We start from the raw sequence: 21218 nt of genomic DNA, 5'->3' as shown, positions 1-21218 counted from the left end.
GAAAGGGAGAAGATGGGCAAGTAGAATGGCTGGAAAATGAGGAAACGGTATTGGAAAAGATTAGATGGAGAGTGAAAGAAGTGACAAGAGTTAGTGATGACAAAAGTAGCACAGATGATTTCCGAGCTGTGAGGCAGGAAACAGCATACAAGGGGAGATTCAGAAGCATGACAGTCATAAATCAGTTAAATGCTAGAAAATAGGACTGAAAAGCGTTTTTGTTTGCTTGTTTGTTTGTTTTGAGACGGAGTCTCGCTCTGTCACCCAGGCTGGAGTGCAGTGACGTGATCTCGGCTCACTGCAAGCTCTGCTTCCTGGGTTCACACCGTTCTCCCGCCTCAGCCTCCCGAGTAGCTGGGACTACAGGTGCCCGCCACCACGCCCAGCTACTGTTTTGTACTTTTAGTAGAGACAGGGTTTCACTATGTTAGCCAGGATGGTCTCGATCTCCTGACCTTGTGATCTGCTCGCCTCGGCCTCCCAAAGTGCTGGGATTACAGGCGTGAGCCACCGCGCCGGGCCTGAAAAGCGGTTTAAAAGCTTTTCAATTAGCTAAAGAAAAACTCATGACTTGTAGAAAAGTGTGAAATTCATAGGCATAGAAAAAATATTGAAATAAGCTGTACTTTCTCCTCCAGGAAAACCTCAGATGCAATGTGATGGCTCTTACAGGAGTGTGACTTTACGGAGAACACACAACACTGTGGTTCAGCTAGCTGACTGCACAGCTGCACATAAAGCATCACTCAGGGCATTGAGGATGGAGGGGTAAGAACATTTATGATCCTGTCTACCCATTTTCTAAGTGGCTTTGGTGTAAGTCACTTATTGTCGCTGCACTTGGTTTCCATAAGAAGGTGGTGGAAATGCCCATGCTCGCCTTCGTGACTGTCTCCCTGGGGTACTATGAGATTTAGACTGAGATTCATTCACTCATTGGACACTGCAGATGAAAGACACCATAAAACCACCAGCAATTATTACTTAAAAGCAGGCTAATGAACATGGAGAGGCTTGCAAGGACAAAGCACTTTTAAAGTGCCAAAGATGAGAGCTAGTAGACTGTTTATATAAATACACCAATTGTCATCGAAGATATTTGGGAAAACCTAAATCAACTCACCAGGAGACATCTGCTACCCAATGCCTAACGTGTACCTTTCTTACCAACTAGATGTAGGCTCCACACTAACTTCTCATTAAATTAACTGGCTAATTCAGGTACGTTTTTGCATTTCAAAAAAGTAGGAGTTACAACCAATCATCATAACTGGTACTAAGCATGTTTCATATAATTTCAAAGAATGTAACAAATAAGGATATTACAATTAGCCTACTCCACAACTCTGAGAGTTCTGGAAGGGTACAATTCCTAGATTACATATAAAAGACTGGCACAGGGAGAAGAAGTAGCTATGCCACAGCCACATTATGAAACGCTATGCTGAAATAACAGACTTGCACTTTGATTTTATTCCCAAGTCCATATATTAGTATTGAATGTTAAATTATTTCTACCTTGGATCATCTGCTCAGAGACAGAGGCAGAAGGAAAGGCAGGGAAGGAATACTTTCTTCGGGTAATGTTATGAACAGACAGAAGCCTCTGAAGCCATCGGAGCCCAGGGAGGGGCTTCGTCAGCCTGCCTGGCGTCTGGTGTCCAGATAAGATGCTAAGGCAGATGCCCAGAGGAAACAATGCCGGGGGTATGAAACCAACACCGACAGACATTTCCACCGGGGGAAGAGAGAAGCGCACTTTAGGAAAAAGTGAGATGTGATTAGACGAATATGCTTCAAAGGGAGGACTTGACTTCATGGGGAAAGTTCCACCTGGACAGTTTTACCTGCTTCTCCAGACAAGGCAGCTGTGCTTTTACTTCTGGCCAGGAACGAATGTGTGGGCGTCAGGAGTCTGTTAACAACGCTGCTCTCCCATGGGCTGAGCTGCAGGCGGCGAGCTAAACGTCACCACATAAGCAAGATGTTAGAAGCATTCTTTTCAGAGTCAAGAGGGCATAATACATCGTACCTATCGCTTCCATACGCTGGGCCTTCACAGGACCAGGCTCTGCAGGGAGGACGGCAGGCCAAGAGTCAGGGCAACAGGACCCCTGTCCAGAGGGAGCAGTTATTCCACCAGGTTGCTTTTCTTCAAGATGTCAAGTTTGTAGCAGGTTCTATATTAGTTTTACAGACGCCAATTTTGCTAACCACACTCTTTTACTACTCAACTGGCAATAAAACAAAAATATCATTTCAGCTATTATTTGGGTGTGTGTCTATAACTCCAGAGTGGTACCATCTGATGGGCATTGGGATGGACAGTAGACTATGGCACACACCTTAGCCAGAAGGTTTCCTAAGTACCTTGAATAATAAACCCCAATAGAGGCACTGGCAGGTTAATGAAAGACGAGTCAAATAAAAGACAGAAAGGGGGCCCAATAAATTATGCTAGATCTCCATGAATTGCTACTTTGGCCACGGGGGTATGTATGTGGGAATTAGATATAATAGAATGAAAGAAGACTCATGCAAAGTTCTGTATGGGAATCCTTTTGAGCTTTTCATTTGGCAAGCCAGGTTCTTTCAGGTCCCTCTTTGGCAATAATATAAAAAATTTGGCCAAGGACAAGGCTAAGGCTGAAGCAAGATAAAATTAAACAGAAAGCCAAAATCCAATATAAATGTAATCCTAGAGATTGCTAGTGGATGCCTAAGAAGTCTAGAAAACAAATTTAACATAACGCAATGATGTACAGTCCCAAATTACATTGCAGCTTTGCAAAGTCATAGTTAGGAAATGGATGCCAATTATAAATTAATTACTTTGCTTATATGGTTAGCTTCATGAGCTATGGTTAGCTCATGAAAAGATAGAAGCTATTTTCCAAAAATATCAGTAAAGCTGGCAAAATTCCACAAATATCACGGAAGTGATTACATATCTTTATTTTAGAACACATTCCTGTCACTCTTAAAAGTTTTTTGTTGTTGTTGTTATTTTAAAATTTTATTTATTGTTTGTCTGTTTTAAGACAAGGGCCTTGCCATGTTGCTCAGGCTGATTTTGAACTCCTGGGCTCAAGTGATTCTTCTTCCTCAGCCTCCCAATAGCTGGGTTTACAGGTGCATGCCACTATGTCTGGATTAAAAGTCTTTAAAACTGTCTACACCTGAAAAGGCTGCTTCTGTTCCACTCCACAAACAGCAGGTGCAAGTCTCCTTTGCCTCTGGGGCAGTGTTCTATATAACTATCGTATATATATCATATTTTAAGTGAATGGCATTTAAATGCTAGGAAATTAGTTTTAGTTAATAAAAGCCATATACTGCTAAACACTGTCTTAAAAATAGTTGCTTCTATTTGGAATGAAGTATCAACTTCCAATAAGTACCTTAACTATGTGACTAATTTAAAAGAGTAGCTATTTTGATCAGGCTCTGGTGAATTTAAGAATTAGTGAACTGTTTGTTAGAGTTTGCTTATTAGAAGAGTTTTCATGGTTAAATTAAATATTATCCGACATTAAGACATTAATTAAAAAGATGTTATAAAAACTACTGCAGTAGTTACAATTAGAAAGCACCATGGGCTAAGTACTATCATAAGCTATGTATGGCAGTGTAAGTATAACAACAGAATAGAATACAATCTAAAATTAGAATACATTTACAGGGTAAAATCAATGGGGAAAAGGTGATTAGGATTAACTGAAAATCTTCAACAGAACTATTTTCCAGAGATGAGAAAGGGAAGAAAGTTAAACTCTTTCTTTTCTTAGAAAAACTGTATGATGACTGTGGCTTACAACTGCAGAGATGGGTTGTCATGGAAAAGGTAAGTCTCCTTTCTCCATTAAGAAGTTCATTTACTTTATTTCCATGAGTCTGAAGGCATTGACCAAAAATTTAATCTCAAATGATTAAAAACCCATTTTAACCTGTGTGTAAAGCAAATCCAGAGAGATTTGTTTTATATCTCCTGATACTCTGAACTAAACATATTGCTAGGAGAAACACATTTCCACTTCCACCACATTCATAACTATGCCTTGACCAAGATGGAGATAGAGTGTCCATAAGATAACTTTTTAGTAAAGGTTAATAAAGGAGAATTGGTGTATTGTTGTTGTTGTTGTTTGGTTTGTTTTTTTGTTTTTTCCACCTAGAGGGGCCTGATTTTAAGAGTACCAAACTGAAGGGAGAGAGATTAACTCTCATGGAACAACTCTATGGCATCGATCCACTTAAAACTGAGATATTGACAGTTTCCATTGTAGACCACCCAGATGAAGAGAGGCAAACTCAAAGGCCTCTGGGGGGCCATGCAAGTTAACATAAATAAATGATTGGGGCTAAACAAACTTTATGGATACCTGCCTTACCACTTCCTCCCATAAGTGTGGCATCACTATTCCATTTCAGGTAATAGGTGCCAAGAAGAAATTAGACACATGTTGCCAGGTCCTGATTTTTTCATTAGAAGTAGAAAACTGAAATGCTATATGAAGTATTCTATATTTTAAGTGTTGGCAATTAATTCTAATTAAAACAAGAACAAACAGCACTGCCCAGGTAAAACAGAACAAGCCTGTGAGCAGAATTTAGCTCAAGGTCTACCTCTGAATCCTATGATGAAGATTCTGGAGAAAAAAAAAATGTATTGATGGATTTTAAGCAAAGACAGGCAATTTTATTCTTACTCTTTTCCAACTTCCTAATGTTCTTTCTTGAAAAAAGTTGGTTAAGCAGATTTGATTCAAGTTAGCTTAAAGATAATAATATATACTTTTAATGTAAAAATTTCCAGTGGCAATGTTCTGTTCCAGCAATTACAGAAACCTTTCATAATCAGAGGTTTCCTTTAACCAAAGTAATCTTATCAGTCCATGTAATACTATATTCAGATGTAATAATTAAAATATTTAAAAACTGACAAGGCACAGACACTACACTAATGACTGGCTTCCCTTGGCTTTGGAGGACCTGGGGAAGCACATCTTGGGAAAGTGATATGGAAATATTTCAGTATTTCTAATAACTAGTAGAGCTGTTTGGATACATTCCAGCAGAACATGAGCCCTGATGGTATCGGAGCCTCAATTTAATCTCAGCTTTAAGGCCTATGCCTTAGGACTGAGAAAGCTCAAACAATCTAATAATGATGTATATACCTGTTTGACATATTTGTCTATAAGGTCCTCTAATTTAACAATCTTGTAAGAATGCTTTCTAATGAGATAATAAAGCATAACCAACTTTTAAAAATAGCAGGAAAGAACTAATGGAATTACTTAAATTTCTTTTATTTCTTTTTAATTATTTTCTTTTTGAGACAGGATCTCACTCTATTGCCTAGGCTGGAGTACAGTGGTACACTCACAGCTCACCATAGTCTTGACCTCCCAGGGCTTAGGTGACCCCCCTGCCTCAGTGTGTACCTGGGACTACAGGTACACACCATCACGCTTGGCTAATTTTTGTATTTTTAGTAGAGACGGGGTTTTGCCATGGTGCCCAGGCTGGTCTCAAACTCCTGGGCTCAAGTGATTCACCTGCATTGGCCTCCCAAAGTGCTGGAATTACAGGTGTGAGCCACTGCACTTGGCCTTAAATTTCTAAATGAGATAAATTTAAGTTCAGAAGAAGGTTTAAAATTCTCACTAAAATAAAAGGCCTAAGCCTTTCAGGGTTCTACTGAGGGCTTAAGTTAAAAAGAAAAAAATTCCTTCCTAGATAATACATGGGAGCCCCTTCAGGCTGACCTGGCCTATTAGACCAGGAACTGATTGACAGTTCTTTGGTAAGGAGGCAGAGAAGCAGAACTCTCAAATCTAATGTTCTTCCTCTTGTCCTATTATTTCTGCTTAGTATTCTATTTTCTGGGCCTCTGCCATGATTCACAGGGCAGTTTTCTGGCCCCACCTATGAACTGGTTATTGAACTTCTCTTAACCCTGATGTCCTATGTCCTAATTCTCTACTCCTTACCACTTCTAACCTTACACACACATACACACACACAGAGAATGCATGGAGTCAGAGTCAATTTAAGAAAGGACACCCATGAAGGTGAGAACTGAGGATGCAATGTGGCAGTCACATGGGTGAGGAGTCACCCCTCTGCAACAATTAGCCTGTAGGACATTAAAGACAGGCTCACAACCTCTTAGGGACTCTATCATCCCAACTAGAGTAGGTGATCTATCCAGTAGATCTTTCTCAGTTCCAAGATTCTACTGCCTTAAGAAGGTCTATCGTGCAGAGAGTCTAGAACACATCTTTCTAATTGATACAGACAATTCAATGTCATTCCACAGCATGGACAGGTTATTGCCAAGTTTGTTGTCCAGCTCCCTACTCCCATCCTTACCCTAATTTCAGCTATGGGATTGTAAAAGATAATAAAGTTTTAAAGAAGTATAAAATACTAATTATAGTTTGTCTCAGATCCAGATTCACAAAAGTATGAAACTAAAGTGCTAAGTGACCAACTGCAAAGAAAAGATAAATAGACAACTGTAAGAATAACATTCACATGCTGTATTTTGTCTTATATTTAGGGAATAGGTTTGAAAATAAAGGATATTTATGAAAGAAATTTAAATTCATAACATTTATGAAAGGCCCCTAATTTAACTACAAGTCTAATATTGATGGTTTAGGCAAATTAGGTTAAAAAAACAAAAAGAAATGGTTTTGGTTAAAAGACAAGAAAGGAAAGTTGTTCAAACATTTACTATATTAAGAGATTAGTTATAAAATAACGCCAACAGTCACAGAATATTGTACATTACAATGACACCACCGTAACTTTTATACAATACAAAATATATAAATATACATACACACATACAGAACATGCACACATTACATTTTTTAAAGATTATAAACACTGAAACTTTCCCAATCAGTTTCTTAATAAAGTACTCAAAGTAACCACAATTGTTTACTTTTAAAGAGTATGGGCTTCATATTGCACAATTCTTTGGTTTTATTTAAAATCATCTTAGTTATGTAAAAACAAGCAGCTTATCTTAAAAGCTTGTTTTTTTCATTCTACGATATATGTAAAACAAAACTTTCACTTTATAAATAACTCAACATTCATGTACTGTAAATCCATAGGATGAATAAAACTCAAAATTCAAACAAGATGTTAATAAAGGACTATGAATATTAAATGTTTCAGGAGGCTATAATTATGATGATTTCTTGAAATTAGGCCAGATCCCTCAAGAGTTAATGAATGGACACCAAAAAACCAACAGCACACATTAAGAAATGCAGTAAGAAATAATTTGGTTAAATGAGAAGTAAATTGGCAAAATAAAATCTACCAACATGAATCATTTAAAAAGTTTTTAAAGAAAGTCAGAGCCTGGAATTCCCAAAGTACAGATGAAAACCCAAAGACAGTATGATTGAAGTAAAAGAAATGTTCATAACAAAGATTATTTGCATTTTGCTGGATAAGTGGGTGATTTCTGGAGCTGTAAACTCATTTACTAAAAAGTTGAGAGAAGCACCGCTTTCGTCACTGCTAAATGCAATCACTCAGCCAAGTTCTAAAATGAGAAATGTTCTTGTCGCAAGGAAAATGCTGCTCAGCCGTTTATTGCTTTTTTACTCTGAAGTTTTTTTCTTCCTATTTAAGAAACGTAGGGAAAGCAACTTCAGATGTTTATTTTTATCTGTAAACATCCAGAAAAAAAGGCATTAAGTAAATAACACACTTTTTTGTTTTCCTTTGGACTGTACCTCTATCTGGAGAATTTAGTAAAGTTGCAGATGAGGAGGAGAGCCGCTTGCTAATGACGGGATCAACATGTTTCGAAAGATTCATGGTGGAAACTGACCGCCTGTCTGGATCTAAAACAAACGGAGATAATGCTAATTGACAGCCAACATGCAGGATTGCAATTTCCTACTTCACTGATAGAAGGAAAAACTAGGATTGGATGCTTTCCACTCTATTTCTAGATCTGTCATAATAACACAGTTTCTAAGTGGACATTTTAAAGGTAACTTAAAGGATTAGAAATAAAATTCATTTCTCTTAAAGGATAAAATAAATATTTATTTCACCAGCTTGTCAGCCATGGAAATTCAAGGATACAAGCGGTCAAGGATACAAGCGGATGAAGACAAAAGGAAGGCCAGTGAAGGGCTTCTAAAATAGTGGAGGCACACTATGAAGCAAAAGAGGACCATAAAAGCAAATGCCTTTGAAATCTCCAAAAGAAGGAACAATGGGGTGGTAACATGCTGGTAACACAGAACGCAAAATCGGGGATAAAAAGAACACCAGGTTCTGTGTAATTGCTGGTAACTTTGCTCACAGAGTCATTTTACCCAGGGCATTAAAGTTCATTGTAGAAGAAGGGTTGTTGTTGTTTAAAAAGAAAAAGAAAAATAAACATTCTAAGTGTGGAAAGGATTTTTAAGAAACGTTTCTTTATTAAAAGTCTACTAAGAACCACACCTCTGTGGCTATGAGTTAGTGTGGCTACAAATGTAGAATTAGCACACACATTCATGAACAGTAGTATTGTTTATCCTGTAGTCAAGTAATTTTAAAATTTCTTTTTTTTTTTTTTTGGCGGGGAGACAGGGTATTGCTCTGTTGGCCAGGCTGGCACAATCATAGCTCACTGCAGCCTTGATCTCCTGGGCTCAAGTGATCCTCCCACCTCAGCCTCCAAGTAGCTAAGACTCTAGGCAGGCATCACTATGCCCAGCTAATTTTTTAGTATTTTTGTAGAGATGGGGTCTCATTATGTTGCCCAGGCTGGTCTCAAATTCCTGGGCTCAAGAGATCCTTCCACCTTGACTTCCCAAAGTGTTGGGATTACAGGCATGAGTCATTGTGCCCGGCATAATTTTAGAATTCTTAAGTTCAAATCAGAAGGGAAATAAGCATATAAAAAGCAAGAATTAGCAGCATGCTGTTGGCATAGTGGACCCAGGTTATAATCATGCTCATTAGGATAAATCGTGTTCCTCAAATAACACTGCATGTAATGAAAGCCTAAAAAGTCTTATTCCTTACTTATCCAGGAGGCAGGTGGATGTTCTGATCTATAGTAGCCAAAGAGAAAGGGGTTTTTGCTGTATTTTATTTTATTTTTCTGTTGTTACCTGCTTCTAAAACTAAAACAAAAATATTCCTTGTGGGAGACGCTTCCAAAACTCAGTACCCATTGGTCTAACTAACCTTGGCAGTAAAAAAAAAATTGCTGCAACTTTTCTCCATGCAGTTTTGACCACTATTTATAGTGCATTGGTAATAAGCAAGTCTTTGATTAACATCAGACATTTCTATCTTCAGTTGAGATTCATTTTAATGGTTGAAACAATTATATTAAAAAAAAAAAAGCACTTCTGTGCCTCACATTTACACTTAGCTGATAGACTCTTAGGGCAATCCAAACATAAAGGAGTTAGGGTCAAACATCAAAAGGAACATCCTAGTGATGACATGTGAGGTACCGGGTAGGGAGAGGAATATGAAAGTCATTTCCAGGTGATTTTATAGCAGTATGTTTTCTGTTACTGCTTTATATGTTAAGCTTTAGTTGGGGGAAAATGGTGTCCGCATGCAGGCCTATCCTCAGGCAGATTCTCAACAGGTTATTAAAAACATTTAATTCTGCTTCAGAGTAAGTGGAAAAAATGAGCTACAGTGGATCCTCCCATCCTAAAAAGTACTATTGAGTAGTAAAGCATCTAAATCTGCCATAAATTGCTAAATTTATGGAGGCACACCATGAATTTGTTCATTACTTAATATATGAGACAGTTTTTATTAATTTCTTTTTCTCACCGAAAAAAATGAATGCACAAAAGAATAAGTTTTGAATGTACCAAGCTTTTGTTTTGTTTTTGAGACAGAGTCTCACTCTGTCGGCCAGGCTGGAGTGTAGTGGCACAATCTTGGCTCACTGCAACCACTGTCTCCCAGGCTCAAGCAATTCTCCTGCCTCAGCCTCTTGAGTAGTTGAGATTACAGGCGTGTGCCACCATGCCCGGCTAATTTTTGTATTTTTAGTAGAGATACAGTTTCACCATGTTGACCAGGCTGGTCTCGAACTCCCGACCTCAGGTAATCTGCGCACCTCAGCCTCCCAAAGTGCTGGGATTACAGGTGTGAGCCACTGCACCCAGCTGATCGTATCAAGTTTTACAGTCCAGTGCTAGTCGATGGCCAGCAGCTGGCCAAGACAGGAATTTTAATGTAGACAGTTTCTATGATGTGTTTGTTGGTCAGGAAATCATGATAGAGTACCCATAATACATCAGGTATTGTTGTGAAGTAAAGGGTATTCAAAATGAGTAAGACCTGGTTGCTGTTCTCAAGATCATAGCAGATCACTTTCTGGTCTTTGAGAACTTGGCAAATCCCATTTATTTTCAGGCAAACTTCTCTATTCCAGTATAGGAACAATTTATTATAATTCACAACCCGTATTAAAATGAATTTTACCCAACAGCTTGCAAATGCAACACTGGTTTCTCTTGTTCTGAGTGGCAGAAATAAACGACATATATTAAATTTTGAGTGTGGAGGCAAAAAATTAAGCTAAGCAGCTTAACATCCTCTCAAAAATGTCTGATGATCTAACAGTATATATCTGCCATATACATGTAAAGCAGGAAGTCAAGTAAAACAAAAATATGATTATAAAAATATATACCCTGCCAGCTTTACTGTATGAAAGGTATATATAAAACTATCCCATCAACAAAATCTCATACGTAAATGATCTGTATAACAGATTTAATATGTGTCCCATCAACTACTGATGGGTTAGGAAGAACCAAGAAAACAGAAGTGCTTTCATATTCGGTTCACTGTCATAAGAAAGTAAGTTGTGGTGATATTCTTTAGACTTAAACAAATTTTTAATTTTTTAAATTACATTTTTGAGTCAGGTTCTCACTCTGTCTCCTAGTCTGGAGTGCAATGGCATACTCTTAGCTCACTGTATCCTCAAATTCCTGGCCTCAAGTGATCCTCCTGTCTCAGCCTCCTAAGTAGGTGGGATTACAGGTACATGCCACCATGCCTGTCTAAATTTTTACAAGAATTTTTTGTAGAGACGAGGTCTCACTATGTTGCCCAGGCTGGTCTTGAACTCCTGGCCTCAAGGGATCCTCCTGCTTCGGCCTCCCAAAGCACTAGGATTATAGGCATGAGGTACTGCACCTGATCCTAGATTTTTTTTTTTTAATAAAGCAGTTATAAAAGATCTATAGAATGTTAACAATGAAAGAGAAGAGAATAAGCAAACAAAAAGAGGTCCACAGTGATTTAGCTTAAAACTAAAATTGGCAACAGCAGTAATGATTGAGGGAAGAAAAAAGCTAAACCGGATGTACTTTGATCCCAGGCAATTTTTTTAGCTAAAAAACATTTTTTAAAGGTTTAATACTGATATTGAAAAAAGAAATAAAAAATATAAATAGAAAACTAAAATGACTGTTTAAAGGGAAAGCAAACATTCCACATGTAATTACTTTATTTCAACACCTTTAAGTCACCTGAGTCATATTATCACACTTAAGAAACACTGTGCCAATCCCAGATCTACATCTATGCGCTAGGGTATTAAGCATGCGTGATGACTAAGGTGGTGATGCTTCAGCTATTGATGCATCAGCCCTAGGTCCGAGGTGCTAGCTACAGGTCAGGCAATTGGCAATCACAGGGATGTCTGTACCAGTTTTTCTAGTACCACCAAAAGTTATGAAGTGGTGGTCCAGGCCTGCTAAATCGAGAGAGGAGAATGATGATTCAACAAAACCACCTGGGGACAGAATGTAAAACAATGATTTTTCAAAGTAAAAAAAAAAAAAAAAAAAAGATTATCAGATTCACACAAATGACAAAAAAAAAAAAAAAAGAAAAGAAAAACCGACACACTATGCAAAATTCCAGGGGTATTGAATTTACAGTACAAAAATAAAGCCTTTCAGTAAATCCAAATTTCAATATGATTTTATGTCCATTCAGAAAGGAGGACATAGCTTAGCCATTTACGATTTCTAGCTCAATAAACCTATACATTTTCTTACAGAGCATTAGTGTTGCATATACTTTAGGGTCAGAATACGTAAGCTCATAGTATTGATTCTGGTCAGTCAATATAACTATAATCCTTCCAGAGAAAAAGATAAAACTAGTTAACTTATTCCATAATCCTGAAACCCTAATGCAAATGGAGGACTAAAATAATGTAGTGTTGAAGCTAGCAAGTTTATTTAGAAACACTGTATAGATTTCTTCCTTTAAGGAATTTTGTAACATGAGAAAATTAGCCCGTGTTAAGGGAAAGAGACCCTTACTTCTTATCTCCATCACCCTCTTATCCTCAAATAGTGAAAGATTCATTTAATTGTTGTTTAATTATTTCAGCAGGAATTTTGTTTAGCAAACATAGATTTAGAAGGAAGAAGGAAACACACTGTTACTTTCAGGAAAATAGAGACTAATTGTGAAAGTGGTCACTGTTTACCTGCACTGTGGATGCTAGGGCTCCCATGGAGAGAGCCTCCCCACGACCAGCGGTTATGCTTCTGTTTTGGCTTCTGGCTCCTTTCCATTGTGCGCCGTACAACAGCTTCATGGCGTTCCTTAAATGGAATAGAAGAGCTGAGGATTAGATTCCAGCTGGTTGGTTGAAGCTTCTTCAGTTTAAGGCAGAATGGAGTGAGGAGTACTACTTCAATTCCCACCCTACTATTCTTGATCTCTAGCTGAACTTCTAGACCTTAAGGTGAGACTAGTTTCAATCTCAGAGGGTCACTGAAGTCTTTACGTCCCAGTTCATAAAGCCTTTGGTGAACAAGAGGCATTCAATAAACAACCCTTACTACTACTAGGGTGTAATGCTTTCATGAACACACATAAGCATGGTAACACACATTAGCTTCAACTGATGCTTAACACATATGATACCATATTTAAAAAACAGTTCAGAATCTGAGAACATGGGTAACCCTGACCCCATGACATATTGAGTTGTATGACCTTGTGTAACTTACCCACTCTGAGTCTAAATTTCTATTTTTGTACAAACTGACATATAATGCACGCTAAAGGATTGAGTAAGGGTTAAATGAGATAATCTATGTGTAAATGTTTGCAGATGGTAAAGACTACAGAAACTCAATTACTTGGAGTGGTCTTAATATCCAGTACAGATGAATTGCACTTCAATAAGTTATAGGTTTGGACCAGAGAAATGGGCTTTTAAAGCTTCTGTGGCAATACTAATCATCAGCCCAGTTGCCACCTCTCATACCCCGAACTCCCTAGAAACTGTAGCCATCTGTAAAGCTGATCACTCTGAAACCATTTTGCTTTGCACCCTGCACCTGATTATAAAGTTTCACAGAAAGTTTGCTGCCTGTCTGAACTAGAGAAGCCCCTCATATTCTTCCCGGGGTGGCTCACTTTGTCCTCCTCAAGTCTCTGCCTCCGCTTCTCCTCCACTGCAGCCCTCCTTCGCTCCTCCTTCTGCCTCTGCTCCTCCAACTTCTTCTTCCGCTCTTCCAGGTGCTTCTCGTAGTGCTGCCTCGCTCGCTCTTCTCTTTCTAACCACACTATTTCTCTTGCAGCTTTGGGGAGGGTTAAAAAAAGAAAAAGAGGGAAATCAAATATAGGCAGGTTGAAAACTTGAATAGTTAGGGCTGTATTAAGTGGTCTACAATGAACAAATATGGGTTCTTTGGTTTTGTATTAACCAAGCATGGCCTTTGTTTCCCTCAAGTTTCCAAGAAAAATGTATTACTGTTAATTTTTAGCATAATTTAATATGTTAACAATGAGGTTGAAGATGTACTGAATTCCACTCTTTGGGAACGCAAGCAGCCCTCTAGTTTGTATGTAGAATAAGGCATTAACCACACGCTCTAGTCTCAATCCTGAAAATAAATAGTACCATCTGTCTCTCTTTTTTATTAAAAAACAATGTGATATCCTCCAGTCTATGACTACATTTTTTCCAACATGGCACTGATTCTGAGTATTATAAGGATTTGGGAGAAAATAGTTGATAAAAGATGTCTGAAGTGCCTTACAGGTCTATCACATTGAGTCAGCTCAGGGATGGGAAGGACTGAAAAAGCAGGTGGCCTTGTGTCTGAGGAGCTCACAATTTATTAGATAAGACTTAACCGTATCAAAAGCTGGATGAAAAATACAATCCAAAACTATCGTTCAACAATAGGATGCATTTTTTCTTCTTTATATAATACAGGTTCTTTCCTCATTTCAGGAAAAGATATGCCCCCTCAAAGCTATTTCAATATGCTGCTTCATTCAGTGGTAATAACTAAAAATATCTATGAGTTATTAATACTGTAGGCAAAAGGAAAAAATTCAAACAACATTTAGAGTGTAAATCTTGAGGACACTACATGGCATAGAAATTAAAATGTTACTTTTTAAAAGGAAAAACCGGCCAGGTGCAGTGGCTTATGCCTGTAATCCCAGCACTATTTAGAGGTGCTAATTCTAGGATGAGGTCCAGTCATTTGATTTTGGATAAATCTCACAGGTAGTTGAGACAAGTGACCCATGGATGGCATTTGGAGAATTCCTGTACTCTAAGGTCTTCCGCAGAAGTGTCATCTCTTCCAGAGCTCACTGCTAATCTTGCGACATCTACCACAAACTTTACTATTTCTCTTTTTCTATCTATGTATCTATCTATTTATTTTAGAGCCAGGGTCCCAGTTTGTCACCTAGGCTAGAGTGCAGTGGTGTCATCACAGCTCACTGCAACCTCAAACTCCTGAGCTCAAGCAATCCTCCTGCCTCAGCCTCCTAACAGATACTACAGGTGCATGCTACCACATTCAGCATTTTTTTTTTTCTTTTTTGTAGAGCTGGGGTCTCACTACATTGACCAGGCTGGTCTCGAACTCCTGACTTCAAGAGATGCCTCTGTCTCAGCCTCCTGAGTGCTGGGTTACAGGCCTGAGCCACAACACCTGGCCTAGCATTTCTTATGTTCCGATTTCTCTGTAGCAAAGGTAATTTTTTTGTTTGTGTGTTTTTGTTTTTTTGAGACAGAGTCTTGCTCTGTTTCCCAGGCTGGAGTGCAGTGGCACCATCTCGGCTCACTGCAACCTTTGCCTCCCATGTTCAAGTGATTCTCCTGCCTCAGCCTCCTGAGTGGCTGGGACTACAGGTGCGTGCCACCACACCCGGCTAATTTTTGGTATTTTTAATAGAGATGGGGTTTCACCGTGTTAGCCAGGATGGTCTCGATCTCCTGACCTCATGATCCACCCACCTCGGCCTCCCAAAGTGCTGGAATTACAGAGCGTGAGCCACTGTTCCCGTGCAGAAACGAATTTTTTTTTAAAGAAAACTTTTCCACCTGCAGGTGACTGATTTTTTGTGAGCCTCTTTTTAAAGCTTTTTAGTAGCTGTATGGTATTTCACTGTCTATGCACACTATTTTTTATAACCAGTTACCTATTGATAGGTTTAATTTTATTTTTTACGCTTTTTATTGATGTACAATAACTGTACTACTTACAGGGTACATATGATATTTTGATACATGCATACAGTATGCAGTAATCAAATCAGGGTATCTAGGATACCCATCACCTCAGACATTTATTACTTCTTTGTGTTGGGAACATTTCAAATCTTCTCTTATACATATGTCATATATATAATAAATTATTGTTAACAGTCATCCTATTGTGCTATTGAATACTAGAATTTATTCCTTTGATCTAGCTGTATTTTGTACCCATTAATGAACCTCTCTTTAACCCCTCACCCTTCTGTTCCCAGGCCCTGCCAAGCACCACTCGACTCACTATCTCCATGAGATCACCTTTCTTTAGTTCCCACATATGAGTGAGAACATGCAATATCTGTCTTTCCGTGCCTGTCTTACTTCTAACACAGGGACCTGCAGTTTTATCCATGTTGTTGTAGATGACAGTGTTTCATTCTTTTTTACGGTTGAATAATATTCCATTGTGTGTGTGTGTGTGTGTATATATATATACGTGTATATATCACATTTTCTTTATCCATTCATCCACTGATGGACACTTAGGTTACTTCTATATCTTGGCTATGGTAAATAGTCTGTCAGATATTCTGATATCCTTTCTTTAGGTTATATACCCAGTAGTGGGATTGCTGGGTCATACTGTAGTTCTATTTTTAATTTTCTGAGCAACTTCCATACTGTCTTCCATAGCAGCTACCCTAATTTATATTCCTACAGCAGTGTACTGGTGTTCCCCTTTCTCTGCATCTTCATCAGTATCTGTTGTTTTTTTGTCTTTTTGATAATAGCCATTCTAACTGGGGTGCTATGTCTCATTGTGATTTTGATTTGCATTTCCCTGATAATTAGTAATGTTGATCATTTTTGCAGATGACTGTTGGTTACTTCTATGTCTTCTTTTGAGAAATGCTATTCAGATCATTTGCCCATTTTTAATTTGGATTTCTTTCTTTCTTTCTTTTTTTGCTATTGAGTTCCTTACATATTCTGGTTGTTAATGCTTTGTCGAACAGTTTGCATATATTTTCTCCCACTCTATACACTGTCTCTTCTGTGTTTCCTTTGCTGTGCAGAAGGTTTTTGGCTTCATGTAATCCTATTTGTCTGTTTTCGCTTTTGTTGTCTTTGCTTTTGAGGTCTTACCCCAAAACTCTTCGTTCAAACCAATGTCCTGAAGCATTTCCCCAGTGCTTTCTTCTAGTAGTTTCATAGTTTCAGGTTACATTGTAGTCTTTAATCCATTTTGAGTTGATTTTTGTATATGGTGAGAGATAGGGGGTCTAGTATCATTTTTCTGCATATGGATTATCCAGTTTTCCCAGCAACATTTATTGAAGAGACTATCCTTTCCCCACTGAATGTTCTTGGTGCCTCTGTTGAAAATCAGTTGGCTGTAAAGACACGCATTTATTTCCGAGTTCTCTATTCTGTTCCATTGGTCTGTGTGTCTGTTTTTATGGCAGTACCATGCTGTTTTGGTTACTATAGTTGTGTAATCAAAGCTTAATATCTTGAAGTCGGGTCGTATGATGCCTCCAGCTTTGTTCTTTTTGCTCAGGATTGCTTTGACTATTTGGGGTCTTCTGTGGTTCCATATAAAGATTTTTTTTTTCCTGTTTTTGTGCAGAATGTCACTGATATTTTGGTAGGAATTGCACTGAATCTATAGATCACTTTGAATATGGTCATTTTCACAATATTAATTGTTCCAATTCATGAACATGAGATGTCTTCCACTTTTTTTGTGATCTTTTCAATTTTTTTCACCAGTGTTTTCAGTTTTCCTTGTAGCAAACTTTTACTTCCTTGGTTACATTTATTCCTAAGTATTTTATTTTTTTTTTGTACCTATTGTAAATGGGACTGCTTTCTAGATTTCTTTTTCTACTGGTTTGTCACTGGGTTATAGAAACACTACTGATTTTTTAATGTTAATTTTGTACCTTGCAATTTTACTGATTTAATTTATCCATACTTAGAGATTTTTGGTGAAGCTTTTAGGGGTTTTTATGTATAGGACCATGTTGTCTGCAAACAGGGACAATTTTACTTCCTCCTTTCCAATTTGGATGGTCTTTATTTCTTTCTCTTGTCTAATTGCTTTGGCTAGAATCTTTTTGTGTGTGCTCTCCATGGTGCCTTTCAGAACTTGAACATATCCAAGGGTCGTAATAATTATTTTATAATTCATTGGGAACTACTTCCTGATTCATTCACCCGTAACTGTTTGGGTCTTTGGTAAATTGCTTAACCTCCCTATTCCTCAGTTTTGCCAGGTGAAGATGTGGGTAAAAAGAGGATCTTTCTCATAAATTCACTATAAGGATTAACAAAATAATTACACTTAATATGGTTAGAATACTTTCCTGCATGTAATAAACATTCAGTAAATATTAGCTATTATTGTTGTTTTTGTCATCATCATCATTGTAATTTCAGTTTAGAAAATTAAAGGTAGTTCTTAAGGTTGTGCTATAAATCACAACAGGGCTAGACATTATTGCAACAATAATTAGTTTTACCCCAAATAATCTTTTAAAGGAAGAATATTTCTTTGTCTATCCAACTTTTATTGAATTCCAGTACTATTTTCTACTAGGAAGTGCAGATCCTAATGCAGTGCTTTCTTTAAACAGTCACACAGCAAACAGGCAAATTAAACAACACTTGCCTATTGGAGAGCATACTGGTGAGCGCAGGGTTATTGCTAAATATAGGTCATGTAACATTCTAAATGGAAGGATAACAAAGTATTTCAATATTTTAATAAAAATAAAAAGTTAATTTATTCTAAGAGATTTAATACTTTAATACCTGGCCCTTCCACAAAAAGTTCTTTTTTTAAAGGCAAAAAAACAAAGTTTAAAAAATAAGCTAGAAGGTGTAAAATCAAGTCTATTGGGGTTAAGACTTTTAGAATGGGTTAAAATACTCCCTATGGATAATGTTGAGGTTATGTATTTTCTCATCAAGAAATGATAATTTTGAATACATGAGAACATCCTCAGCAACTGTTATTGACTGAATTGTTCCCCCCCCACCTCTCCCGGCAAGTTCATATGCTGAAGCCCTAACCCCCAAGGTGAATGCATTTGAAAACAGGACCTTTAGGAGGTAATCAGGGTTAAACGAGGTCATAAAGATGGCACCCTAACCTAACAGATTCAGAGGAAATACCATGTGAGGATAAAGTGGTCCATTGTAAGCCAGGAAGAGAGCCCTCACCAGAAGCTCAATTTGATCTTGGAGTGCCCAGCCTCCAGAGCTGTGAGAAAATGAATGTCTGTTGTTTAAGCTACTCAGTCTATGGTATTTTGTTGTGGCATCCCTAGTAGATGAATACAACTCATTCAGTATTAAAATCATTAACAATCACTTAATTTCATAAAGAGGCAGCTCTGTAAAAGAACAGTATGTCCAAAAACTGAACTGTGATTACCATTAACCTTTACTCTTCTGAAGTCACAATTTATCCCTGGCCTATGGGATCACATTATAAAATGAAATGAAAACCCACTGTAGCCCCTGAGATACTGGACACTAATGAGTCAGTCTCATCCCTGAGCTGCTGACACCAAGATATTTTAATGACACTGTAACAATATATCAGTACCATACAAAGGAGAAATCAATCTAGAGTCCATGTAGACTAGACTCCATGTAGAAATACATAGTGATTCTGTATGAAAAGGAATTAAAAATGAAAAACAGGTAGTGTGGTGGATAGAGGACAGTTTCTGGCTTCATAGGAGCTTGGGCCCACCCCAGTCTTGCCACTTACAAGCTATGTGCGACTGAACAAATAATGATTTCGGTGGCCTTGTTCCCTCAAGTTACTATGGCACCAACTTCCTGACAGGGCTGTTTTGTGGCTCAGAGTAACATATAAAGCACTTAGCATAGTGCCATGTACATCGCAGGGATTCAATAAATGCAGATAATGATAGCCTTTATGATAATCAATAATTCCTGTCCTACTGCCACATAGTGATATGGTTTGGCTCTGTGTTCCCACCCAAATCTCATCTTGAATTGTACTCCCATAATTCCCATGTGTTGTGGGAGGGACCCTGTGGGACATAATTTGAATTGTGGGAGTAGTTTCCCCCATATTGTTTTCATGGTAGTGAATAAGTCTCACGAAATCTGAAGGTTTTATCAGGCGTTTCCACTTTTGCTTCTTCCTCATTTTCTCTTGCTGCCACCATGTAAGAAGTGCCTTTCAACTCCTGCCATGATTCTGAGGCCTCCCCAGTCATGTGGAACTTTAAGTCCAATTAAACTTCTTTTTCTTCCCAGGATCAGGTATGTCTTTACCAGCAGTGGGAAAACGGACTAATACATAGTGCATGCAACTAACAGGAAGAAACTCAGGTAGAACTGAACTCAGTGCACTCATGGGTTGTGCGTAACACTCCACATGCCCCTGTCATCACATTCAACAATCTAGAGTCCAGCCCGGTCCCTCTGAAGAGGCTTACTTTTGTATCAGGGGAGCACCTATTTCACTGCTGTATGAGAGAAAAGAAAAGGTGACATTCAGAGACTAGAGCGATATTATCACTTAACCTCCGAAACATACAGACCTGCTCTCAGTTTCATACTAAGATATAGAAGGATTATGGGTCACACTGGCTACCAGAATAGCCAGTAATATAATGAAGAGTCAGAAAATGAAAAGTGATGAGAACATCTGAGTTTGGGTCTTGAGTTTGCTACTAATTGTGTGTGATCTTAGGAAAATTAGCCAAATTCTCCTACTTCTACATTAGAAAGAGTATACAAAATGATCTCCAAGATCTCTTCCAATTAATTCCCATGACTTGATATTTTTGTTTTTACCTTTGAGGACATGTGTGGGATTACAATTAGATTCCTTTTCTTTTTCTTTTTTTGTGGGACAAGGTCTTGCTCTGTAACTCAGGCTAAAGTACAATGGCATAGTAATGGCTCACTGCAGCCTTGACCTCCCAGTCTCAAGTGATCCTGCAGCCTCAGCTCCTGAGTAGCTGGGACTACAGGCATGCGCTACCATGTCTGGCTCGTTTTCTTTTATTCCTTGTAGAGACAGAGTCTTGCTGTGTTGTCCAGGCTGGTCTCAAACTCCTGGGCTCAAGCGATCCTCCTGCCTTAGCCTCCCAAAGTGCTGGGATTATAGGCATGAGCCACTGTGCCTGGTCCAATTTTGTTTTGTTTTGATTTTGAGTGTTAAAATTTTAAGCTTTATGCTTTATCCCAATAACTGTTGTGATTATTTATATTCAAATAAAAGTCATTTTCATATTATATGCTGACTGAATATATGTGCTGAATAATAATTCTTTTTAAAAAGGAATCTAATGGCTTAACCTACGCTCATCAATTTTAGAAGGAAGTTGTAAAATAAAAAAACAACATCTAAAGATGGAAAAGTAAAAACATTTTATAGGTCTTAGAGCATTTTTGCAGGAAATACTAATTAGTTTTATTTAATAGTCAAGAAACAGGAATGAAAATGTAATCATTAATAGAATGGAAAAGTTTACCACACCTTTCAAATTGTTAACGATAATCATGGAATGAACGGTACTTCCATCAAACCAACCCCTACCTCTATACCACCAGCCCTGCCCCTCCTATAAAAGGTTTTTCTTTTCTTTTTTTTTTTTTTGAGACAGAGTCTTAC

The 21218-nt window shown here is 38.0% G+C and overlaps 1 protein-coding gene across 10 annotated transcripts in view; it reads right to left on the bottom strand.

Moving 5' to 3' along the window:
- Nucleotides 1–21218, bottom strand: part of MAP7 (microtubule-associated protein 7) — a 208449-nt gene that overhangs the window by 33521 nt on the left and 153710 nt on the right. For 7 of the 10 annotated variants that reach the window (XM_011962091.1, XM_011962098.1, XM_011962090.1 and 4 more), the window contains 4 exons: nucleotides 13465–13628; nucleotides 12524–12641; nucleotides 7767–7877; nucleotides 1848–1961 (listed from right to left, as the gene is read on the bottom strand). In XM_011962091.1, coding sequence (XP_011817481.1) covers nucleotides 1848–1961; nucleotides 7767–7877; nucleotides 12524–12641; nucleotides 13465–13628 — 507 coding nt within the window. The remainder of the gene's footprint in view (nucleotides 1–1847; nucleotides 1962–7766; nucleotides 7878–12523; nucleotides 12642–13464; nucleotides 13629–21218) is intronic. The other 3 variants (XM_011962095.1, XM_011962093.1, XM_011962096.1) reach the window with 2 other exon arrangements.

The sequence above is a fragment of the Colobus angolensis genome, unplaced genomic scaffold (genome assembly GCF_000951035.1).
Source record: "Colobus angolensis palliatus isolate OR3802 unplaced genomic scaffold, Cang.pa_1.0 Scaffold58, whole genome shotgun sequence".
In the NCBI taxonomy this organism is placed as follows: Eukaryota; Metazoa; Chordata; class Mammalia; order Primates; family Cercopithecidae; genus Colobus; species Colobus angolensis.
Note: the sequence above shows the minus strand (reverse complement) of the source record. Positions and strands in the feature narration are given on the sequence as shown.